Source organism: Rhincodon typus, chromosome 1 (genome assembly GCF_021869965.1).
Source record: "Rhincodon typus isolate 14 chromosome 1, sRhiTyp1.1, whole genome shotgun sequence".
In the NCBI taxonomy this organism is placed as follows: Eukaryota; Metazoa; Chordata; class Chondrichthyes; order Orectolobiformes; family Rhincodontidae; genus Rhincodon; species Rhincodon typus.
In genome coordinates, this window is record NC_063332.1 from 133,125,427 (window position 1) to 133,152,459 (window position 27,033).

Genomic DNA, 27,033 nt, shown 5'->3' on the forward strand with positions numbered 1-27,033 from the left:
CTAAACATAATGGAAGGAAAGTGCTTAGCTTACTCAATTGATTCTTGGATAACTTACCTTTAATTTTCTTTAACATACATTTTGAAGAATGTCAGATCACAAACATCCAGCTCAAACGGCCAAACAAGACAGCAAGAGTTAACTCATGCAACTTTTAAAGCACTCAGGTATGTAGCACAAGCCATATTTGAGGTAGGCATTCAGACTCAGATGAAGAAAGCAAGAATTTTCTTGCAATTAGAAACAGAAAATGGTGGAAATATTCAGTACTTCTGTCAGCATCTGTGTAAGTAGAAATAGACTGAATGGTTGGAATTTAATGAAGCCACTTGAGCAGGAACGATGACGGGTGGACCATAGAATCTATAAGAGGCCAGTTCGGAAACTGAGGGTCAAATTATATGGGTGATGGGGAAGCTGCAAGAACGATGCCATGTTTTAAGCAGTGAGATGGGAATTATGACAATTAAAGGGATATTAAGTTGAATTAACATACGTCTGACTGAGGTGAATGGGGTCATGTGTCAGTCAAGGGTCCTGACTATTAAATGGCAGTTTCCAGGTGAAGTCTTAGATCCTGAGAGGAAGATTAGCTATTGTGGAGCTGCTTCCATTTGGAGTGAAAACTTTTGCTGAAATGGGAGAGATAGCCAACATACACGTGAAGATGAGGGGCAGAAATTTGAGGAAAGGGGCAGCTCTACAGCTGGACACTGTGTCCAAAGGCAGCACCCAGTGAATAGAGTGCCATCCAAACATGGAATTCATTCATCCACAATTCCTGGATCCATGACTGGTGGAGGAGAGGTACAGGGGAAAGTTGCAGGAGACCCCAGAGCCATCATTACCAGGTAGAAGATAGGCTATACAAGTGCCCCATGGATAATGGCAGCAGAAGAGAGGTCAAAGACAGTGTGTGCTATACACCAAAGTGTTTTAGAAATTGTATGAGTTACCTTAAAATTAACAGAGCACCAATACCAGACAGGACTGTGCCTCTTGAGGAAGTTGTACAATGTGACAGCCAACCCTTCTAGCAACTGAGTAGGCACTGATGCCAGTGACACTGAAAATCAATCCCAACATTGAATTTCCATGCAGGAGCAAATTACTGCAGATGCTGGAATCTGTACTGAAAGCAAAACATGCTGAAGATCACAGCAGGCCAGGCAGCATCCATGTAGAGAAGGCAAGCTAACGTTTTGAGTCTAGATGACTCTTCATCAGAGCTGAAGTGAAGAATTGAATTGAATTTCTATGCCTTTGGCTCTTTCCAATTATCCACAAGGGTCATGTGCAGGATTTCCCAGGCAACCATACTCCACTGCATTAGGGAATCAACTGACATACTGTTTAGAATTGTTGGAAAATTTGTTCATTTTCAAACTGATAACTACCTTTGACAGCCAAACTGAGAGATCTGGGTCATTGCAGGCAATCCATGCATGCAGGAGTCATAGATTGCACTCTTGTCCATCCAAATCCCACTAGGCCTGCAGCCTTCACCATCAGGAACAGCTTCATAAACATTCAGGTGGTTAAATACCACCAGAAACATAGCCTCCTGTTAGGAATTTGCCTACTGAAGTCAGGAAATATCATAAAGTCTGTTACAGATTGAGATGACAAAATTGAACTAACAATAGGCCTGCTTAAGATGAGATTCTGTTGCCTGGACCATTTGACCAAAGCTCTGCAACATGAAACAGCAAGAGTTTCCAGATTCATTGGCATCTACTGCATTTCACACAACCTACCACAACAGAGGGGTAAGGTCTTGTACCCAATGGTAATGGAGGACACTGATTTCTCTTATGATGGAGGAGGATAAGGAGGCAAGACAGCTATCTACACCAATAGCCAAGAGCCTTGGTGATGAATGCAAGGGAGGCTTGTAACAATCTAATTCACAGCTTTTTGTCAGCAGGCGTAAGATTTCTGAGCTAGCTGGTACACACCCATTGACAGGTCACATTTATTACATCTCATCAGACATATTATTTACCACCATTCATCAAACAATCTCTGCAAGGCCTGTGGCCCATACATTGGATTAGCATCCCCAACAAAGTGATTGAATTGATGACACAAACTGAATGAACTGAAACACAAACAGAAATTCCTGGAGAAACCCAGTACATTTGGCAGCATCTGTGAAGAGAAAACAGTGTTAAGGGTCACTGAACTCAAAATATTCACTCTGTTTTTTCTCCACAGATGCTCTCAGACCTGCTGATTTTTTTCCAGCAATTTCTTTTTTCTACAAATCTTCAGTATCAGCAGCTCTTTGTTTCATTGTAAACAGGGAATTGCATGGGTTCCTTGGACGTATGCGCAAGGCTGTGCGCAGTTGGCTGCCCCACTCTTATGATTTGCTGTGAAAATTGGAGAATGCTGCTGTAGTTGGGAAAGGATGTACAAGGCATGATACTTCATGGAATATCATGGAGTTGAACCCCAATATGTGAAGACTTCTTTTGCACCTCAAGCAGAAGGTTGTGTCATCGCCAGTCCTGGCCTGGGAGCAGCGCTGTCACAGGTTCAAGAGTGTCAAGAACATCATTCCAAGTCTGAAACTGAACGAGAGAAATATGGCAAATTACTCTAGTATGAAAGTTAAGTTGCCAGCTTTGAGGTGGTCTGTTTCCCAGATGTTCAGAAGCATTCTGATCAATGCAGAATTCAAATGTTTACTGACGACGACCCACTCTTCTACTTTCAAACATCTGCCAAGCTGGAAGCAATAGAATGCAAATAGCTGCTGACCTCTGGCTATTTTGATTCCATATCCGGTACAGACCTGGCAAAAAATGCAAATTCTGATGCCTTTGATCTGAAAACTGCCTGGCTGGAGGAGGCTGTGGCTGATGATCTGCTTATACCCATACCCAAAGTCAAAGGCATCATTCCAACCCCAACTCCCTATGAGATTCGGACTAAGTTTCAGCAGAGTGTCACTGATGTACTTTTGAGTGTAATGACACCGGGACAGTAAGCCAAACGAAATCAGCTTCACTAACACTGGATTCACAAAATAGTAAAATTAATATATACAATGATCCTCAAACTCTGGTTAGGAACAAATCAGTAATTTTATGAATAATAGGTCTTGGACAACAAGTTTATAGCTTAAACAAAAATTAACAATTTATTACTAAAAGTATAACTTTAGCAATGCAAAGCCAAACAACAAGGTCATCTGGTTAAGGTCAGTGATTTAAACACAATCTTCTTTGACTGGAATCGCCACTCACAGACGTAGACAGATAGAGAGACAGGCACAATTAAGCAATAAATTAAAAGAAATTAAAAGAATTATAGTTTGCTCATTGGATAACCATTTCAGCGATGAGTACCAGGTCTTTATGGAATCGGTGAACGATGCATTGTATTCCAGGCATGTGAGATTGTATCTTAGAGTCATAGAGTCATACAGCACAGAAATAGACCCTTCGGTCCAACCAGTCTATGCCAACCATAATCCAAAATTAAATTAGTCCCACCTGCCTGTATTTTGCCCATATGCTTCCAAATATTTCTTGTTCATGTACTTATCCAAATGTTGTTCAAATGTGGTAACTGTACCCACAATTACCTTTCTTCCACTGTTCCACACACGAATCACTCTCTGTGTAAAAAAAAATTGCCCCTAATGTCTTTTTAAAATCTTTCTCCTCTCACCTTAAAAACATACCCCTTGTCTTGAAATCCCCCATCCTAGGGAAAAGATACCTGCCATTCACCTTATCTATACCCCTCATGATTTTATAAACCTCTATAAGGTCACCCCTTCAACATCCTACGCTCCATGAAATAAGTTACAGGTGGCATGGTGGCTCAGTGCTTAGCACTGCTGCCTTACAGCACCAGGGACCAGGTTTGATTCCACCCTCAGGCGACTATGTGGAGTTTGCACATTCTCCCGTGTCTGCATGGGTTTCCACTGGGTTCTCTGGTTTACTCCCGCAGTCCAAAACTGCGTCGGTTAAGTGGATTGACCATGCTAAATTGCCCATAAAGTCCAGGGATGCATAGCTTAGGTGTATTAGCCATGGAAAATACAGGGATAAGGTGGGGTGCTCTTCAGAAGGTCGGTGTGGACTTTTTGGATCGAACAACCGGTTTCCACACTGTAGGGATTCTTTGGATTCTACGTAAGTCCCAGCCTATCCTGCCTCTCCTTATATCTCAAAATCTCCATTCCCGACAACATCCTGGTGAATGTCTCCTGAATCCTCTCCAGCTTAATAATATCCTTCCTATAACAGGGTGACCAGAACTGGTCACAATATTCCAGAAGAGGCCTCACAAATGTACTGTACAACCCTCAATATAACATCCTAGCTCCTATATTCAAAGGTCTGAGCAATGAAGGCAAGCGTGCTAAATGCCTTTGTAACCACCCTATCTACATGTGACGTAAGCTTCAAAGAATTATGTACCTAAACCCCTAGGTCCCTCTGTTCTACAACACTGCACAAGGTCCTATTTTTAATTGTATAGGTCCTGCCTTTGTTTGTTTTACCAAAATGCAATACCTCACATTTATGCAAATTAAACTTCATCTGCCACTTTTCAGTCCAATGGCCCAGTTGATCAAGATCACTTTGTAATCTTAGATAATGAGATGGGAAGTCAGTTAGTCATTCAGTAATTCAGTAAAGGGTGACACGTAAACCATGATGTGGTGGTAATTCCTTGAATGAAGGGGGGAAATATGAATTAATAGCACTGGTGTGGAACATGCTTTCTGCACCTTGATCCCACCCAGGAATTTGCTCCATAAATTATTTCGGATTAAGCTTTCATAATTCCTCAGTTTTGTTTTTGAAGAGTGCAGGAGGGCATGCATGAGGCATACCTGAAGATGAGGTATCAACCTAGTGAAGCCACCAAACAGGACTACTTGCACGCCAAACAGCAAAAGCAGCAAGTGATAGACAGAGCTAAGCGATCCCACAACCAACGGATCAGATCTAAGCTCTGCAGTCCTGCCACATCCAATCGTAAATGGTGGTGGACAATTAAACAACTCACTGGAGGAGGAGGCTCCACAAATATCCCCATCCTCAATGATGGAAGAGCCCAGCACATCAGTGCAAAAGCTAAGGCCGAAGCATTCGCAGCAATCTTCAGCCAGAAGTGCCGAGTGGATGATCCATCTCGGTCTCCTTCAGTGGTCCCCAGCATTACAGATACCAGTCTTCAGCCAATTCGACTCACTTCACGTGATATCAAGAAACGGCTGGAGGCACTAGATACTGCAAAGGCTACTGACCCTGACAACATTCTGGCAATAGTACTGAAGACTTGTGTTCCAGAACTTGCTGCTCCCTTAGCCAAGCTGTTCCAGTACAGTTACAACACTGGGACCTACCCGACAATGTGGAAAATTGCCCAAGTATGTCCTGCACACAAAAAAAACAGGACAAATCCAACCCGGCCAATTACCACTCCATCAGTCTTCTCTCGATCATCAGTAAAGTGATGGAATGTGTCATCAACAGTGCTATCAAGCAGCACTTGCTCAGAAATAACCTGCTTAGTGACGCCCAGTTTGGGTTCCGCCAGGGTCACTCAGCTCCTGACCCCATTACAGCCTTGGTTCAAACATGGACAAAACAGCTGAATTCCAGAGGTGAGAGTGACAGCCCTTGATATCAAAGCTGCATTCGACCAAGTGTGGCATCAAGGAGCCCGAGCAAAACTGGAATCAATGGGTATCGGGGCAAACGCTCCAGTGGTTGGAGTCATACCTGACACATAGGAAGATGGTCGTGGTTGTGGGATGTCAATCATCTGAGCTCCAGGACATCTCTGCAGGAGTTCCTCAGGGTAGTGTCCTAGGCCTAACCATCTTCAGCTGCATCATCAATGACCTTCCCTCCATCATAAGGTCAGAAGTGGGGATGTTCGCCGATGATTGCACAATGTTCAACACCATTCGTGACTCGTCAGATACTAAAGCAGTCCATGTCCACATGCAACAAGATCTGGATAATATCCAGGCTTGGGCTGACAAGTGGCAAGTGACATTCGTGCCACACAAATGCCAGGCTATGACCATCACCAATAAGAGACAATCTAACCACTGTCCCTTGACATTCAATGGTGTTATTATCACTGAATCCCCCACTATCAACATCCTGGGGGTTACCATGGACCAGAAACTGAACTGCAACCCTCTCTTGCAGTCTTTCAAAAAATTCTGGAATGCCCTCCATAAGGGCATTGTGGACTGCAGCTGGTGCTGGCCAGTCAACCATAGAGAACATGGAAATAAAAAAGAAACCGTAGATTGAACTGGTTTTGATAGGTTAGAAGACTGGCTACTTTCTGTCTTGGTAAGGAAGCTGAGGGATGAATTTGATGATCTGTCCAATTTAGATGCTGTACAAATAGAAAGTGTTAGAGAATGGGAGATGCAGTTCATAGGCAAGTATTGAACATCTTAAACTGCTGCATTTGGCAATAGCATCAATGAAAGAAGACTTGTGTAGTAAGCGTTTTGTTTAAAATGCCTGTTTCCATTTTGCTTGTACCGCATTATTTAAATTATAATAAAATTAGATATAATTTTTTTTCTATTCATTTTGTGGGATGTGGGCATCGCTGGCTGGCCAGCATTTCTTGCCCATCCCTAGTTGCTCTTGAGAAGGTGGTGGTGAGCTGTCTTCTTGAACCACTGCATTCCTCCTGCTGTGGGTTGACCCACAATGCTGTTAGGGAGGGAATTTCAGGATTTTGACCCAGCAACAGTGAAGGAACGGCAATATACTTCCAAGTCAGGATGGTAAGTGACTTGGAGGGGAACTTGGAAGTGGTGGTGTTCCCATATATCTGCTGCCCTTGTCCTTCTAGATGGAAGTGGCCGTGGGTTTGGAAGGTGCTGTCTGAGGATCTTTGGTGAATTTCTGCAGTGCATCTTGTCGATAGTACACACTGTTGCTACTGAGTGTCGGTGATGGAGAAAGTGAATGTTTGTAGATGTAGTGCCAATCAAGCCAGCTGCTTTGTCCTGGATGGTGTCAAGCTTCTTGAGTGTTGTTGGGGCTGCACTCATCCAGGCAAGTGGGGAGTATTCCATCACACTCTGACTTGTGCCTTGTAGATAGTGGACAGGCTTTGAGGAGTCAGGAGATGAGTAACTCGCTGCAGTATTCACAGCTTCTGACCTGCTCTTGTAGCCAGTGTGTTAATGTGAAATATTGAGATAACAAGGTGTAGAGCTGGATGAACACAGCAGGCCAAGCAGCATCAGAGGAGCAGGAAAGCTGACGTTTCGGGTCTGGAAATATTGGTTGCACCATCTTCCAAAATTCTATACACTCTGGAGCAGTTCCCACATATTGAAGGGTGGCAAACGTAGCTGCACTATTTAAAAAGTAAGGCAGAGAAAAATGCAGAGAATTAAGACAGGTTAGCCTAACATTAGTACTAGGAAAAATGCTAGAGTCTATTATAAAATATATGATAACAGACCACTTAGAAAGCATTAACAGGATTGCACATAGCCAGCATGGGTTTATGAACAGCAAATCATGCTTAACAGATCTACTGAAGTTGTTTTAGCATGTTGCTAATAGATTAGATAAGGGAGAACCAGTGGATCTGGTATATTTGAATTTTTAGTGGGCTTTTGATAAGCTTTTCTGTAAGGTGTTAATGTTAAAAATCAAAGCACACGGGATGGGGGTAATATATTGGCATGGATTGATAATTGGTTGACAGACTGGAAATAGAGTAAGAATAAATGGATCTTTTTCTGGGTAGCAACATGAATAGTGGACTACTGCAATGTTCAGTGCTTGGTCCCCAGCTACTCACAATATACATGAATGACCTCGATGAAGGAATCAAATGCAACATTTACAACTCTGCTGATGACACAAAACTGGGCAGGTTTGTGAGTTGTGTGGAGAATGCAAGGAGACTTGAAGATGATTTAGACCTGAGTGAGTGGATAAACAAATGTCAGATGCAGTACAACATGGCTAAACATGAAGTTATATACCTTAATGTGAAAAACAGAAAGGAAGAATATTATTTAAATGGTGATATGTTGAGAATGTGGATGTACAAAGCAATTTGGTGTCCCTGTATGCCCATCAATGAAAATAGACAGACAGGACTGTCCGATAAGGAGAGATTGGTTTGTCTGTGCCTGTATTCACTATACTTTACATGGATGAGAAGGGATCAGATTAAAATGTGTAAAATTCTGAAAAGTCTGGACAGATAAGATGCAGGGAAGATATTCTCCCTTGTTGGGGAGTGTAGAGTCAGGGGTCACACTCTCAGATTATGGGCTAGACCATTCAGAACTAATGAGAAAAATTGTCCTCACTCAAAGCCCAGTGAATCTATGGAATTCTATACTCCTGTAAACTGTGGAAGCCAAGTCACTGAATTTATTCACAAAAGGAATAGATAAATCTTTAGGTTTTAAAGGAATCAAGGCAGAATTAAAGAAAAAAAAGCAGAATTTGTGATTCCGTAAATTTTGAATGAAATGGTAATGTGTTTTCTGTCACTGCACACAAAGCAGCCTGGCAACGGCATTGCAGTGTAAGTTATTGGTGAGCTCCAAAGTGCAGCATTGAAGTGCTGAATGACATTTTAAGTGAGTTTAAGATATGTCATAATAATGTAGTGAGATTAGTGCTTTACCATTGCCAACTTTTATAGTCTAAAGCCCTGAGATGCTGGGGAATGCTGTCCAAGATGGTGGTGCAGAGAAGACACCATTGCCCATGTCCTCCAGGGGATGAGAAAATCTTACCCGTGGCCTTTGAGGAGGGTTTCAATTTTTATCTGTTAAAGTTGGTGAGGGTTATTATGGACAAACCGAATTTCCTAAGCCACCTGAGGAAGAAGAGGTGTTGTTGTGCCTTCATGACCATTGCAACTTTGTCTCACATGGGTACCAGCAGAATGTCCACTGCTCCTGCAGAAAAATGAGTTGCTTTGCAAGAAGCCACCTTCTTGACCTATAAGTAAAAAAGTTCCAATGCCTCAGAGGAAGCATTGGCAAGGTTAACTCCTGCAGCCGCACCCTAATAGCTCAGATACTGACACCTCAGCAAGAATGTTTGGCTTAGAACATGTGGGAGCACATGCTCATAGCACCTCACTGAGACCACACTATAGATGGCCAAAGAAACACTATGGACCACTGCTTTGGACAACTGTCAAAGACCAGGTACCTGTTGAGCCCCACGGAGTGGACTATGTGGTGTCAGCAATCAGGTACTTCATTCAAATACATAGACAGGAACATGAGGATCAGATAGGCATGTGGAAGGCAATGAGCCTCAGAGCTCAGTAGCTGTAGGAACTATGATATGGGAAACTAACTGCCTGATTTCTGAAGAAGGGTCCAGGCCCGAAATGTCAGCCTTCCTGCTCCTCTGATGCTGCTTGGCCTGCTGTGTTCATCTCTGCCTTAAGCATACTATCATCTAGCTGCCCCCATGAACGGGTTGGTGGCTGCTGTGGACAACTGGACCCAGAACCTTCAGGATACATGCTGAATACATGCACATATCTGTACTGTATTGCCGTAGCGATTGGTCCTTACGGCTGAAGGCAAGGGAACAAGGGCAAAGAAGACCTGGCATGTTCTCCAGGTACCCTTTCCTCATGAGTAGACAGAGTGGTGCCAGGAGCCTCCCAGCCAGAATAGGCCCCTTAGAAGTCTCTTCTCAGGACAACCCAGAGATGGTCAGCCCCTCTACCTCCACCCGACCTGTGTTTTCTGAACCTTGGAAGTTCAATACGAGAGCAGCTCCCTTGCCTTGATACGTAGGCCCTCAGTATTTCTGAGCTGTCCAGACACAATTGCCCCCAGGTCACTAACTTTATTGTTTGTTTCACAAAACAATGGTCTAAGCCCGGTTTAAGTGGAGCATTTTCCAGTAGAATAGCTCCCTCTTTTCTTCATACTGTTGCTAGAGGTCCATGAACAAAACCTTTTCCTCCTTGACCACACTCACAGTAAGATATTCTTCTAGAATCTTCAAACCTGTACATTTTCATGGGAAGGTGGCTTAGCTCAGGTAACAATCCAAGGATTATTACTTTTGAGGTTTTATTTAATTTGAACCCCAACTCCAAATTCTTAAATCCTTTCAGACAAACAGCATTCCTATTTCCTACCTATGTCATTAGTTCAGAACTCTCAGTTGCGGCTGCAGTTAAAAATATCTATTCTTCTGATTTTACTATTCCCTATTGTTACCACATTCCTTTTCTCTCCCAAGAATTGAATGGACTCCTGCACTGTAATGCTGCGGTTGCTTTGCACATCCACTTGTAGTCCTTGTACCCATCCACAGAGAAAACAATTACCTCATACCGGCTAATCAGAGTCAAGGAGTAGATTTCTTTCACGACTAGATCTGGTTTCTCATGTTTGTGTGATTCTCAGTCACATCATGCTGTCCCTGACCACTGACTAAACAATTTTAGCAATTTGTAAGGATCTGATAGACATGGACTATGGTGTGATTTGCAGCTGATTGGAAGTCCATCAGGGCCTTTCTTGATGTTGGTAGTATCTTGCTGTCTTTTACCAATAGACTCTATCTATATTCAATCTAAGGTTCATGTGGGAAAGTGAGTGGGGGCTAATCCTCATTCCGGTCAAGGGGCAAGGTGAATTCAGGTGTTCTGTCTGCCAGGGGATCCAAGTACTGTCAGTGATGAGCACAGTCCAGGGGCTTGGCCATGATCAGCATGCTTGGGACACATGGTCAAGGAATCTGTCCCAGTACAGTCCAGGGAGAGGGTAATGGTCAGTTCTGTATGACCAGCACAAACATTCAGGAGAATTAAGTGTTATCAGGTGGAGAGCTGCAAACAGAGCAGTCAGGAATGTCCAGGGGTTTCTCAATGAAATCAGAGGTCTAGGGTGAATACAATTTTGGGTGTCCATCTGTCAATATGGCATGAATGTTAATTGGCACTTTTTAATCCAAGCTTGGATATTATCCAGGTCTTGTGTGTTTGAAGATGGGCTGCTTCAGTATCTCAGGAGTAATGAATGGTGCTGACCATTGTGCAGTTATCGCCAAATATCCTCGTAAACTTATGATGGAGGGAAGGTCCAGCTAATGAAGCCACTGAAGATAGTTGGGCCTAGTTTTGTTGCTGTCGCATAGAACTTAATAGAACCTTAATGAGACTGCACCAGGACTATTGTATACAGATTCTATTCCCTTACCTAAGGAAGTAAAAGTAAAGTAAAATACCATGGATGCTGGAGATCTGAAATAAAACCAGAAACTGCTGAAAAAACCAAACAAGTCAAGTAGCATCTGGAGAGAGAGAAAGAGTTAATGTTTTGAGTCCGTTATGACTTCTTTAGCACTGGAAAGATATGCTTGTCATAGTGGAAGCCCAATAAAGGTTCATTAGACTGATCCTAAGATAAAGTAATTGTCTTTTGAGGAGATTGGGCCTGAATATTATAGAATTTAGAAGATTGAGAGGTGACCTCATTAAAAGATACAAAATTCTCTCTAGGCTTGACAGGGTAGATGCTGGAATAATATTTCCCCTGGCTGGAGTGTCTAGGACTAGGAGATCAGTTTCAGTGAAAGAGGTAGGTAATTTAAGACAGGATGAAAACTTCTTCACTAAGAAGTTAGCAAATCTTTTGGCATTCTCTACCCAGAAGGATTATGGAGGTTCAGCCATTGAGTATATTCAAAACAGACATCAAGAAATTTCTAGACAGTAAAAAAAGATATGGGGAAAATGGCAATGTAGAAGATCAGTTGTGATTGAGTCAAATGGAAGAACATGCTGAAAAGGCTGAAGGCCAACTCCTGCTTTAATTTTATGTCAGAGAATCATACAACACGCAGACAGGCCTTTCGATCCAAATCATCCATGCCGACCAGGTTTCCTAAACTGAACTAGTCCCATTTGCCTGTCTTTGGTCCATAATTTCACTAAACCTTGTCTATCCATGTACATGTCCAAATGTCTTTTAAATGTTATAACCGTACCTGCCTCTAGCATTTTCTCTGGCAGCTTGTTCCATCGTCTATGTGAAAAAATTGCTCCTCAGAACTCATTTAAATATTTCCCCTCTCACCTTAAACCTATGCCATCTAGTTTTGTACTCCCATACCCTGGGGAAAAATCTTTGGCTATTCACCTTATCTATGCCCTTGATTATTTTATGAACTTCTATAAGGTGACTCCTCAGCCTCCTATGCTTCAAGGAAAGAAATCCCAGCCTCTCCTTATAACTCAAACCCTCAAGTTTTGGAAACATCCACGTAAATCTTTTTTGCATCCTTTTCGGTTTAATAACATTCTCCAATATCAGGGCAACCAGAATTGTATGCAGTACTCCAAATGTGGCCTTACCAATGTCTTGTACAGCTGTGACATGACATCCCAGCTCCTGTACTCAATGTTTTGACAATGAAGGCCATATGACTTCTTCACCACCCTGTCTACCTGTGATGCCACTTTCAAGGAACTATACATCTGCACCCCTAGGTCTCTCTGTTCGACAACTTTTCCCAGGGCCGTACCATTAACTGTGTAAGTCCTGCCCTGGTTTGTCTTACCAAAATCCATCACCTTGCTTTTATCTGAAATAAATTCCATCTGCCATGCCTTGGCTCACTGGTTCAGTTGATCAAGATCCCATTGTCCTCTTAGATAATCTTCTACACTGTTCACTATACCATCAATTTTGGTGTCATCCGCAAACTTACCTCCTCTATTCTCATCTAAATTGTTTGTTTAAATGAAGAACAACAGTGGACGCATCGCTGATCCTTGCAACAGACAGGTGATCATAGGCCTCCAGCCTGAACAACCCTCTACCACCATCGTTTGCCTCCTACCGTGAAGCAAATTTTGTATCCAATTGATAATGCACTCTATCATTATCTACAACGCCACTATGATGCCTCCATTTTTGAAAAGCATTGCTGTTAGGAGAACATGTAAACATTATTTCCACTTCATTATGCTTTTTTTGTCAGGAGCTTCTATTGGTGCAAAATTGCTGAAGAAGATAGAAAATGCTTCACTAGGCCATGGATTTTCAAGCCATTGACTTTAAACTCAACACTCAATCAAAACTTAAAATTCCACCCTCAGCCAAAGGCTTGAACAGATTCTCTATGTTGATACCTTATTGCAGTAATGAAGTAATGTTGTGTCATAGGTATCAACTTTCTAATGAAGTTCTGTAAACTAAGGCCTTTCAAGTGAGCGTGAAGAATCCATTGATACCATATAAGAAAGAGCAAATAGGTTTTCTCGGTCATTCTAGATCACGGAAACAGATTATGGCAATTTGTTTAATTACTGTTTGTGGACTTGGGATAGAATTTAGCATGTGTGACTAAACTGTTATTTTATACTTTAAAGAAGATTTGTCCTATGCTTTCAGGCTTTTTTTTTGTGAAAATAAACAATTTGTGCATTTATTCAATATCAAATATATTTAGTTAATTTATTTTAAAGTTAGTAAGTAAACTTAGCTAAACTCAGCAAAGGCTGGTTGGCTGAAAATTGACATTCGAATACAAAACGTTTTATTTGTCTGTATGTTCATCTTCCATTAAGTAAGCTTTGTTTAGTGTTTTCATAACCAATTTATCAATGTGCACAAATGTACAATATGTAAATGAAGCCATCTGAAGTTGCTAATCAATTTTACTACGTCAAAGGCCTCAGGTGAAAAAGGGAGAATGCTCTTCCTGAACTTTGTGTTCTGTATGACATGATAGAACATAAGCTTTGGTAAATTGTTTGCAAAAATATGTAAAACTGTTTGGAATTCAGAAGTTTCTTTGAAAGGTTAAGGTAAATTATTCAAGACAATAATGTAAGCTTTTGAGGAAAACTGATATCTTGTATTGAAACTTGTGTTTTCTGATTTGTATTTTATTCACTTAAATTACACATAAATCAAACATCTCTGAAAGCTAAAAGGAGTCACTGAATTGACTTAATATTTGTGAATGATTTGGATATTACAGGTCAACTGGATAAAGCTGCTGAACATTATGAGATATTCCATCAACTCACTGTGGGAAAGACATGGCATGATGAAAATGGTTGCTGCCACTTTGCACAGGCCTGTGCAAACCTCTGGAGGATTTACACATTGCTAGCAGATGAACAGCTTGAAAGTGAACAATATAAAGAGGCAAACAAAAGTCTGAGAAAAGCTTATGATATAGCAAAAGAAGGTGGGTGCAAATAAGATTCTCAGTTCAGTCTTTTTTGTTCTGCCGTTCTTGGAATAAAATGAAATTTAACCTGGCATAAGACAGGTTTTAATGATGAATGGAAATAATTTTATATCTATGTATATAATGCAAGATACTGAATCAGCTGCAGTATTTTGAATGTTATTATTTCATGCTTGAAAGTATTACAACAGTGAGGAGAGATGGACTGTTTCCTTTCCAGGTACCACTCTTTCACTGTCCACAACAAAGTTTGAATTTAAAAGCGAGGTGATATTCCCAACTATATAGTAGACTGTGTATAGCTCAGAATCAGAAACAAATCTGCCAAGTTCCTTAAATTAACAGATTCAAATTAGGTTATTGTAAAAATATCTTGCAGAAGCAAACATTATTTAATATTTTAAAAATGCGTGAATACACACACTCTTCCAACTCTGGGGTAAAATAATGCTGCAAAGTTTTAACTTAGAAGTGCTTTAGCCTAGTAAAAGTTACTTACTGGAAAAAAGACATGTTCAGAGTTTGTCCATCTACTGATCTGCAGTCAAATTCATTTTCCACACAAGTTATTGGCATTGAGGTTTCTTCCTGGATCAGCCAGGGCTAGTTCAATTCTCTTTTTTGGAGACAAAGGTGTACAGTGGTGTTTGGAATTCTTATATGTCCTGCTAATTAATTAATTAATATTAATTAATATTTTCGATAACACATCTTCATGACATTACCCTGAGTGAATTTTGTCAAGTTTTAAGTTTTCCATGTAAAAATTATTTTTTTCTAAAACAATGAAAATGATTTTATTGACATTCAAAGCTTAAAGACATTAAAATAAAGTTGGCATGTTATTCGGAAACTATTTGGCCTCCTGTGGCAATAAATGACAGGCAGGCAGGGCATATGATATGTCCTTTAACTGTGCTTGACATAGACACTAGGATGTTTGTACTTAAAAATCACTGACATGATCCCTGCTTTAGGTCAGGAAGACTGCAAACGTCTTATCAAAACATAAGGTGCCATTTCTCGAAGATTGGACCTGTGTAGAATCGTGTTTCACCACATGCAGATCTCACTTCTGTATTGCCTTGTAAATATTGATTGTTTGACCCTCTTAACTGGTGGCTGAGAGTGTGAAGCAAAGTGATGGTGCTGTGTCTTCATCATCACTGTGTTCTTGCTGCTGCTGTACTGCCTGGGGGATCAGGAAGCACTTCTTGGGTATCTGAAAGGAGAAAGGCACAAGTTTTCCTTGTAGTGTAGGGAGAGGGAGAAAGGTAGAGGTGCATGCTTACACCAAAGCCTCTTTGTAAATCAGAAGAATATGGGATAGCAGGGAAGTGGGATGTAAAAAGTAGCATTAAAATATGAGGATACCATTATCTTTGATAGTTTGAGCGGTTAAACTGACAATGGTCTTGCCAATAGGCATCAGACTAATGGCCAATATTCTTCCATTGGCATAGATATGTAACAGTGTCTGTCCATGCCAGTCAGTGTAGTACTTGTAACAAAGTCAGCCAGGTGGACCATTATTTAACTGGTCCAATCAAGGACCCATGGCTGACAGATAATAACAGGAGTGTCATACATCCTGTTCATTCTGACAGCTAGCTCTGAAGGAGCTGGAGCAGTGTCAAGGACTATCCACATGTAAATAAAGGTTGACTTGGTGATAGGATATCAGTCTCTCTGGAGTTATTTTAGTGTGAAAAAGTTGCCACTTAGGTCGCTTTTAAATCTTTCCTCTCTTGCTGAGAGATGGGTTGGTATATGGGATTAATGATGTAATCATGCAAAAGTGCCTACTAGCTGAAGCCCAACTGGACTTCAAACAGGCAATACAACTGTCTTTATCATTGGAAAATACAGCAGGGGGAGTTTGAGTTGCAGAGTATTCTGAAGGAAGTTAACACGCTTGCTACTCCAACTGAGCTTAGGAGCACCACTTGAGTGAAGGCAATTGCATAGCCTCACTCAGGACATAACCTGAACAGAGGGACTCTAGGTCAGCCCACAGCAAAACCCCAAAACAAAGTCAGTTCTCGGCCAAATGGTTAAAATTTTCTCCAGGATCCGGGCCGGCAAGCCGTTGTAGTTGTTGCTCGTATGTGGATTCGAGCCATCAAAAGAGTCCCACTGGATCTAAATTGAGGAAGAGAACTCATAGGCCAGTATCCAGGAGAGTGCACACACTGCAAACAACTAGTGCACACAACTAGTTTGGAACAGTTAAATTGCTCAGCAACATCCAAATCAGAACCAGTCAAAATAAATGTCTGGTTAACTGGTCACCCAGTTCTAATGGAGCCGGATACCAGCGCAGCCATTTCAGTGATCACACAACCAGTCTTTAAGAAAATTCATTCTGGACTCCAGCCATGAAGTTTGCATAAGACTTCAGCTAGACTGAGAACATATACCGGGGAACCTTTAGAGATTAAGGTTCCAGTCTTTTGAGAAACAGCTGGTTCCGTTATCACTGATTGTAGTAAAAGGCTCAATCCTGATGGAGCAAAATTAGTTGAGAAACATTCAGCTAGATTGGTTGAATTAGAAAATGGCTGCCTGAGTGAAGTCCTAATTAAATACCCAGAAATTTTTCAGGAAAGTCGAGGGACAATCAAAGGAGCCAAGGCTACCATGTGTGTTGACCAGGAAGCAATTCCATGATTCTGCAAGGCCCACCCAATGCCATTTGCATTACAGACAAGAGCAGAGGCAGAAATCAGGAGGCTGGAAAGCAAAGGAATCATCAAACCAGTCCTGTTTGAAGAATGGCAGCACTGGTCTACGAATTGTGAAGCTCGACAGGTCGGTTTGCCTTCGTGGGAATTTCTAATAAGCAGTAAACCGTTTTTTGCAGCTGGATAAATACCTAATCCCACGTAAAGCCGGTAGGGTGGGCTGTCCTTCTTTAAGTTGGACATGAGCCATACATACTTGCAGTTGCAGTTAGTTGAGGATTCTCAGAAGTATGCTACAATTTATACAAGACTGCCATTTGGCGTATTGCCAGCCTGTGCAATTTTTCAGTGGACAATGAAGAATATGTTACATGGTCTACTCCATAAGACTATAAGACATAGGAGCAGAAATTAGGCCATTCAGCCCACCGCGTCTGCTCCGCCATTCAATCATGGCTGGTAAGTTCCTCAACCCCATTCTCCCGCTTTCTCCCCGTAACACTTGATCCCCTTGATAATCAAGAACCTAACTATCTCAGTCTTAAATGTACTCAATGACCTGGCCTCCACAGCCTTCTGTGACAGTGAATTCCATAGATTCACCACTCTCTGGCTGAAGTAGTTTCTCCTTATCTCCGTTCTAAAAGGTCTTCCCTTTACTCTAAGGCTGTGCCCTCGGGTCCGAGACTCTCCTACTAATAGAAGCATCTTCCCAACATCCACTTTGTCCAGGCCATTCAGTATTCTGAAAGTTTCAATTAGATCACCCCTCATCCGTCTAAAACTCCAATGAGTATAGTCCCAGAGTTTTCAAACGTTCCTCATATGTCAAGCTTACCATTCCTGGGACCATTCTTGTGAACCCACTCCAGGGCCAGTACATCCTTCCTGAGATATGGGGCCCAAAACTGCATGCAGTACTCCAAATGTGGCCTGACCAGAGCCTTATAAAGCCTCAGTAGTACATCCCTGCTTTTATATTCAAGTCCTCTCAAAATAAATGCCAACATTGCATTTGCCTTCCTGACTACTGACTCAACCTGCAAGTTTACTTTGAGAGAATCCTGGACTAGAACTCTCAAGTTTCTTTGCACTTCAGACTTCTGGATTTTCTCCCCATTTAGAAAATAGTCCATGCTTTTATTCTTCTTGCCAAAGTGCATGACCTCACACTTTCCCACGTTGTACTCCATCTGCCATTTCTTTGCCCACTCTCCTAACCTGTCCAAGTCCTTCGGCAGCCTCGCCACCTCCTCAATACTGCCTGTCCCTCCACCTAGCTTTGTATCGTCTGCAAACTTAGCCAGAATGCCCACAGTTCCTTCATCTAGATCATTAATGTACAAAGTGAAAAGTTGTGGTCCCAGCACTGACCCCTACGGAACTCCACTTGTCCCTGGCTGCCATCCTGAGAAAGACCCCTTTATCCCTACTCTCTGCTTTCTGCCAGACAGCCAATCTTCTATCCATGCTAGCACCTTGCCTCTAACACCATGGGCCCTTATCTTACTCAGCAGCCTCCTGTGTGGCACCTTATCAAAGGCCTTCTTGAAGTCCAGGTAGATGACATCCATTGGCTCTCCTTGGTCTACCCTGCTCATTACTTCCTCAAAGAATTCTAGCAGATTTGTCAGGCATGACCTTCCCTTGATGAAACCATGCTGACTTTGCCCTATTTTACTATATACTTCCAAATATTCAGCAATCTCATCCTTTACAATGGACTCCAAAATCTTACCCACGACTGAGGTTAGGCTAATCGGCCTGTAATTTTCCGTCTTTTGCCTTACTCCCTTTTTAAACAGGGGTGTCACGTTAGCCATTTTCCAGTCCTCTGGGACCCTCCCTGACTCCAGTGATTCTGGAAAGATCACCACTAACGCTTCCCCTACCTCTTCAGCTATCTCCTTTAGAACTCTTGGGTGTAGACCATCTGGTCCAGGTGATTTGTCCACACTCAGCTCTGCCCCCTGACTCTCATGAATTTTTGGGATATTACTCGTGTATTCCACTGTGAAGACTGACGCAAAGTAATTATTCAGTTCCTCAGCCATTTCCTTGTTCCCTACTACCATCTCTCCACCATCATTTTCCAGTGGTCCAATGTCTACTTTTGCCTCTCTTTTGACCTTTATGTACCTAAAGAAACTCTTACAGTCTTCATTTATATTACTGGCTAGCTTACCCTCTTATTTAATCTTCTCCCTCCTTATTTCTTTTTTTGTTGCCCTCTGTTGGTCTTTGTAAGCTTCCCAGTCCTCTAGTTTCCCACTGCCCTTTGCCACATTATATGCTTTCTCTTTTGCTTTTATGCTATCCCTGACTTCCTTAGTCAGACATGGTTGCCTCATCCTCTCTGTACCATGCTTCTTTTTCCTAGGGATGAATTTTTGCTGCGTCTCCTGAATTACTCCCAGAAACTCCTGCCACTGCTGTTCCACTGTCTCTCCTGCTAGGCTCCTCTTCCAGTCAATTCTGCCCAGCTCCTCCCTCATACCTCTGTAATCACCTTTATTCAGCTGTAATACTGTTACCTCTGATTCTATCTTCTCCCTCTCAAATTGCAGAGTAAATTCTATCATCTTATGATCACTGCCTCCTAAGGGTTCCTTTACCTTAAGCTCCCTTATCAAGTCTGCCTCATTGCACAACACCAAATCCAGTATTGCATGTTCCCTTGTAGGCTCCACCACGAGCTGCTCCAAAATGCCATCTCATAGACATTCCACAAACTTCTTTTCTTGCAATCCACTACCAACATGATTTTCCCAGTCCACCTGCATATTGAAATCCCCCATGATCACTGTGACATTGCCTTTCTTACACACCTTTTCTATCTCCTGGTGCATCCTGCACCCCAGCTCCTGATTACTGTTTGGAGGTCTGTACACAACCCCAACAATGTTTTTTTTTACCTTTGTGGTACATCAATTCTACCCACACAGATTCTACACTATCTGACCCTACTTCATTTCTTCCTATTGATTTAATTTCATTTCTCACTAATAAGGCAACTCACCCCCTCAGCCCACCTGCCTATCTTTTCGATAGGATGTATAGCCTTGGATATTCAGTTCCCAATCCTGATCCCCTTGCAGCCACGTCTCCGTGATGTCTACCACGTCATATCTGCCAGTTTCAATCTGCACCACAAGCTCATTTACCTTATTCCTCTAACTGTGTGCATTCAGATATAACACCTTCAGTCTTGTAATAACCCTCCCTCTTTTCATTTTTCTAGTGTTTGATTGCTAGCCTTTTCCAAACACTGTCCTATTTGTGTCTGTGCTGGATACATTAATCACCTCTCCTGAATTTTCCTTCCCTGTCATTTCTTTCATATTTTCCTACATAGTTGTATCCACCACTATAGATGTTAACCTGCTGCTTTGTTTCCCACCGGGGCAAGATTCACCATTCCCCCCCTCCAACTTTCTATTTAAAGTCCTGTTGACCAGCCTATTTACCCTTTTCACTAGAACATTTTTCCCAGCTCGATTCAGGTGGAGACTGTCCCAACGGTACAGCTCCCTCCTGTTCCAATACTGATGGCAGTGCCCCATAAAAAGGAACCCCTCTTTCCTGCACCACTCTTTTAGCCACGTGTTTACTTACTTTATTCTAATGTCCCTATGCCAATGAGCATGTGGCTCGGGCAATAATCTGGAGATTATAACCCTTGAGGACCTGTTCTTTAATTTGGTTCCTAGGACATGATAATCTCTGAACAAGTCCTCTTTCCTAGTCTTGCCTATGTTGTTTGTTCCAGCCACAACAACTGGATCCTCCCCCTCCCGCTCCAATATCCTTTCAAGCCGGTCAAAGATATCCCTTACCCTGGCACCTAGCAGGCAGCACACCATGCGGGACTCTCAATCCTGCTTACAAAGGATACTATCTATCCGCCTAATTATAGAATCCCCTACAACTACCACCTGTCTTTTTGCTCCCCCCAGGTCGCCATTTATCTGGATGGCATGCTGATAACAGGGAAGATCAATTTAATGCACTTAGAGAACTTGGACATAGTCCTTAGATGTTTCTCCCAAGTGGGCATATGCCTCAGAAGGGAAAAGTGTGTGTTCCAGGCACCCCATATGACCTACCTGGGCTACCAAGTTGACAAGACCTGGTTATACCCATTCTAAGATCAAGTGAGGGCTCCGGCTGCTATATCTGTACTGCAGCTTAGGTCTTTCCTTGGGCTCATGAATTATTAGGGAAAGTTCATACATAACCTGGCCCCCATCCTGGCACCTTTGCATCAACTCTCAAAAAAGGGTCAGCCTTGGAAATGGTTGTATAGCCAAGCTATAGCTTTGAGGAAAGTGTAGAAACAGCTATCGTCCTCTAAGGCGTCGGCACACTATGATCCAAGTGAGATATGGTATTGCCGTGCAATGCCTCCCCGTACAGCTTCAGGGTAGTATTAGCTCATAGGTAGCCCAATAAAGTATGCATCCAGGACTTTGGCTTATGCGGAGTGCAAATACGCCCAGGTAGAAGAGGAAGGTTTGGCAGCCATATTTAGAGTCAAGGAAGTTCCACCAATACCTTCACAGATGTAAATTTGCATTAATAATGGACCACAAACCCATGCTAGGTCAACTTAAAGAGGACAAAGCAATGCCACCTATAGCTTCAGGCCAAATTCTGTTGTGGGTTCTAATTCTAAGTGCATATAATTACAAGTTGGAATACCAGCCAGGTGGCCAAATAGCAAATGTGGGTACATGGAGCTGCCTCCTGATGGCAGATATATCACCGGTGGTACCGCCACTGGAAGAGTCCAAAATGGTTTTAAACTTTCTGGACATACTTCCAGTCACAGCTATCAACATCAGAACTTGGACGCAGAAAGATCTGATCGTGGCAAAACTGAAACATGTGGTGGTGACGGGATACTAAAGCATTGCCACAACCAGAATTGAAACCTTTTTGGACCCGGAGAGACCACATCACAGTAAAGGATGGCATATTATTTTGGGGAGCAAAATTGGTAGTCCTGAGCAAAGGCCACTGCTAGATACTGGCTGGACTCCACCAGGGTCCTGCAAGAGTTTCTAAAATGAAGATGTTGGCAAGAAGTTATGTCTGGTGGTCAGGATTGGATGCATTTGTAGAGCAGTGCCCAGAGTGCCAACAAGGACAAAAATTTCCACAAGCAGCTTCCTCAAATTCATGGGAATGGTGAGTAAACCTTGGACTTGGTTACACGTCAACTATGCAGGTCGTTTCATGGGCTCAATGTTCTTTATCATTGTGGACACCCACTCAAAGTGGCTGGAGTTCATAAATCAAATACGGGGATGACGACAGAAAAACTGTGTACATCTTTTGCAATACATGGACTCCTGGATTTGTTGGTCACAGATAATGGGCCATTGTTTACGAGCAAGAAATTTGAATATTTCCTAAAGTCGAAAGGACAGCTCCATACTTCATCATCCAATCGTCTGGCAGAAAAAGCAGTCGAAACTTTGAAAGCAGACTAAAGAAACGGCCTACTGATTCACTAGATATCAAACTGTCCCAGATAGTATTTGATTATAGGACCATCCCTCATGCCACTGCGAAAACAGCTCCAGCAGAATTTCTAATGGGGAAAAGACTCAACACTAGGTTAAATCTGATCCCTCCAGACCTGGTGGGGGAGGATGAAACAGCATCATGAATGCCAGTGCCAGACACAAGACTCTGCTAAGCGAGAGAGGCAGTTTACTTCGGGGAACGAAGTTTGGTGTAGGAACCACAGGATTGGCCCTGCCTTGGTAAGAGGCATGGTCGACACAAAGTCAGGTCCAGTGGCATATAAAGTTTGGGTAGGTGCAATAGTCCCGAACAAGCACATAGACCATATGAAAACTGCTGTCTCACAAACAGTGCTGAGCAAAACGTGCCCGGCTCTTCAACAGCCTTTCCGACTGTTTCAAAAACCATGGGTTCTCCTTCTCCATCAAGTGGTGAAGATACCTCAGAATCTGAGATGGACACAGTGGATGTCGCCACCTCAGTGCCTTTGCTGCCTGAAGAAGAGAATGAATTTCTTCTGAGACGCTCTGGGAGCAAGAGGTGAGCTACTACGCATTACATGCTGCTTATATCAGAGGCAGAGTTTGGCAGAACCTGACGCAGTGCTAAAACCCCCAGAAGGAGCTACAAAAAAATGAACCAGCCTATGTCCTCAGACTCGGGTGGAGGATGTAGTGACGTAATGAGGTCAGCCAGGTGGAGCACATGGAGTATGAGTTCCCTGATTGGACTAGATTAACAGCCCCAATCATGGAGCTCTGGCTGACAGAGAAGAACAGGAGCATCAGACATCCTGTTCACTCTGATAGCTGGCTCTGAGGGAGAGCTGAATCCATGTCAAGGACTCTCCATGTGTAAATAAAGCACGACTTGGTGTCAGGTTATGGGCCTCTGGAAATATTTCATTTAGGACCTCTTGCTTCTCGTTGTGTACTACCTTGTCTTGCAAGAGAAAGAGCTGTATGTTAATGAGGCTCCTACAAATGGTTTTGTTCATTTGGCTGTCATAGTTGTACAGTTTCTAGAAACTGAGATTTGATAGACTTGCAGTGGAGTTAGATGCGTGACAGTGTGGGTGTACCCTATGAATATTAGGTAGTTCAAGATTGTTAATATGTAAGTGCTGGGGGTGTGGTAAATTGAACAATGTCTGTGTCTAGCAAAATAGTTGATTAGATATGAATGTATGAAGATTAATCAGTAACCTCAATCACTCATGTAAGACCTCTGAACTTCTTTGGACACTGCTTCCAGATCCTTGGAACTTCAGTCCTAGCATTGACCACCATGGTCATTTATATTCTAAACATATTTTTGATCCACTCTCAATATTGGACATTTCTGTTCCTTTGTGCCTCCTCCACAAAAGTTTTCCAGTCCAGTGTCACAAAGCCTTGGAACTCTGCACTGTCATTAATGTTGTGCTATTGTTCTGTAATTCCTGTTCAGGTTAAGCTCACGAATAATACTTCATTTTAAACATGCAGACTACCTTTAAGCAGTACACACTAGCTTAACTTGGTACTAGTGATTCATGATATTGACTCCCTGCTGATGAATTTGACTAATCCAACTTCAGTATCAGTTTCTAAAGGATATGTGGAAAATTGCTAAGTTATATTCAGTTCAAAAAAAGCACGACACATCAAATCCAGCCAATTAGTGCCCCATAAGTATACCCTCCATTACCAAAGTGATGGAAGGTGTCTTTGACAGTGTTCAAGCAGCGCTTAATCAGCAATAATCTGCTGACTGATGCACAGATGGATTCCAGTAAGGCTACCGGGATCTCATTGTGGCTTTGGTCCAACATAGACAAAAAGAGCTAAAATCCAAAGGCGTGGTGAGTGAAGGTGACTGCACTTGATATCAAGGCAGCTTTTGACTGATTGTAGCATCAAGGAGCCCTAACAAAGTTAGAAAAAGATCAGAAGAAAATTTTCCACTGGTTGATGGCATACCTAGCAAAAAGGAAGAAGGCTGTGGTTGTTAAAAAAAAAACTAACCCATGATACCACACAACAATTAATCAGGATTGCATCCTCCGCAACCATTTTCAGCTGCTTCATTAATGCACTTCCTTCCATCCATGATGAAGATGTCCACTGATATTTGCTGTGCTTATTTGTTCATAAAAACCAAAATAACCAAATTTACTGACAAACCAATAATATTGATGACATTTATTGAATCATGATCCTGCCCCTCTGCTTCAGACACCTCTTCATGCACAAGTGCTGTACGTCACCCAATGACATCATCTCTGGCCACACAGTTAAACCCACCATGGTGAAGTTATCTGCATAGGTAGCTGGTTCATGAGTCAGATGTGATATAGCATCTTCAGGTATCTCTTTTTCATTCACCATCCAAGGGATGACGCAGGAGAAAGGGATATCTTGGGATGGCACTGAAATCTGTGTAAGACACAAGAAGAGCTCACGAAAGTTAACCTTCAAGACCCTTAAGACTCTACTGTATAGAGGCCTTGCACTGGCCCTGCTTTCAGATGAACTGTGACACAAGCCCCACCACACAATTCCACAATCTACAAGTAATGCATGCATGGGTTCTTCAACAGCAATGTGCACTTTTCACACCATCATTATGGTACCATTGCAGCATTCATTACTGATGCCTCCGATATCTTAAGAAGTACCACGAGGGAACCTGCCCATTGGTTTTAGCTATTTGCTAGGCTAGTGCATTCATTTCTTCTTCAAGGCCTAGACAAAGAGGGAGATAAAACACTGCAGTCTTGAATGAAGAAGGATACCTTCTCACGACATGAGACAAGAGAGACAACCTGTTGCAGTTATCGCATGTCCCCAGAATCATCATGCCCCAATGCTTCTCCATGGAAAGAGTGAGTGCCATAAGCACAAATTTTGGCAAACGTGAGGAAAAACATATGCCATGTGTTGCTTCATCTACTGTGATTGTTCTATATCCAATGTCTGTTCCATGTGGTAAATATTTCATTCACCATTCAGCTGGCAGAGAAAGTCGGTATTTGCTAATCAACTTCATTGTGCCTGGGGACACTTTTCTCCCTTAAAGGAAGATGTGTGCCTCATTTCCCTTATCATGTCCATGAGTGCCTGGAGTATGGTGCCCAAAAACCTAAAGATAGGTCTGTCTCATCCAACTTAACTACCAGTGTGCTACAACATAGAGACATTGAAAATGTAAGAGTTACTGAAGTCAATTTTTTCTCTGTTATGTTCAAAATATAGCATCAGTAAGCAAACATTAAAGGAACGTGAGCAGCTAGTCAGTTGTAGATAATAAGCAAGTGACAGGTGCCTCATCTGTAAAATGTAGTTGCTTCTTTGTTAACATACGCGGGGGTTATCATTGGAATAGCCTCCTACTGTGTGGCAAGGTTTATAAGTAGTTGACCTTATTGAACATTTTTCTCCCATGGGATTGTGTGCAATTAGCTGTGCCCAAGGCATTGTTCATTTGAGGGCTTCACATCATTAAAATTTGTGGATGGAGTAATTGAGGAAAGGAATTTAATTTGGAAACAGATATCCAGAGAGCCCCCCTCAAAACAACTAGGCTATTCAGTTTCATTTTCTTGCTGTCACTTGCATTATTTGTACAACACCGACTGTAACCAAATGCTGTGGAGAAGGGAAAAAGCAAAGGTGTCTGCACTTCGCCATTCATGTGGGGTTTTTAGATTGTTATGATCTCAGCGGAGACAGGTGAATTCTAAAATGAAACTTGAAATTTCATTTATTGCCTGAAGAATTATGCCAGATTTAAAACAAAAACCTTTACTGAACTAAACAAAACTGTCAATGGTTCTACTTGAGCTGACAGCAAGGTAAACTTATCCAGTCAAACTTATTGACAGTTTAAAGCCTCAACCAAGAGAAGTTTCAGATCATGAGAGGAACATAGTCAACATTACTAGCTATTGACTGGGTCCTACAATGAAATAACCTCCGCATGATCAGGGAGTATCAGACTAGCATAATTATCTCAGGAGAGAATATAGCTACAGGTATATTATAGCAGAAACAACAGACTAAATCTTAATTTTTTGGCTAACTGCGGGTTGCATTGAGTTTTTTGGAGATTCTTGCCACACGGTTTAGCAAGATTTCTCCCCATATCTTATCAAAAACGCTTCATTTACTGCCTACCCCATACCCATTGCATTCCTCACATCTGATTCTGTTCTCACCTTTCTGTACGCTGTTCTGGAACATCTTGACACTCACAGATATCCACAGAAGGACCAACATCCTTGAAATCTGTGTCATATATAAAAGGCCACTGTACACCCTAATCAGCATTTGTATTTAAAACTGCCCAGCTCAGTTAAGGACGATATCTGAACATATCAGAGAAGGGGAAGATAGCTCCACAATTCTCCAACAAGAAACTGGAGGTCCTGGTCAAGGGTCTGATGCAAAGGAGAAGTGACCCCTTTGCAGAGGACTGGCAAAGAAGGCCATGCCACCAGATACTGACAGCTAGGTCTGAGGTTGCCACTGGGGTCAATGCCATCTCAGTAGTGTGGAGGAATGGCCAGCAGTATTGTAAGAAGATCATTAACTGCTCTTCCAAGG

General features: G+C 42.2%; 1 protein-coding gene across 1 annotated transcript in view; it reads left to right on the forward strand.

The window, feature by feature from the left end:
• ttc29 (tetratricopeptide repeat domain 29) overlaps positions 1 to 27,033 on the forward strand; it is a 239,492-nt gene that overhangs the window by 130,506 nt on the left and 81,953 nt on the right. Inside the window, exon 6 of the mRNA XM_048607027.1 lies at positions 14,016 to 14,228. Within this exon, the coding sequence (XP_048462984.1) occupies positions 14,016 to 14,228 (213 nt within the window). The remainder of the gene's footprint in view (positions 1 to 14,015; positions 14,229 to 27,033) is intronic.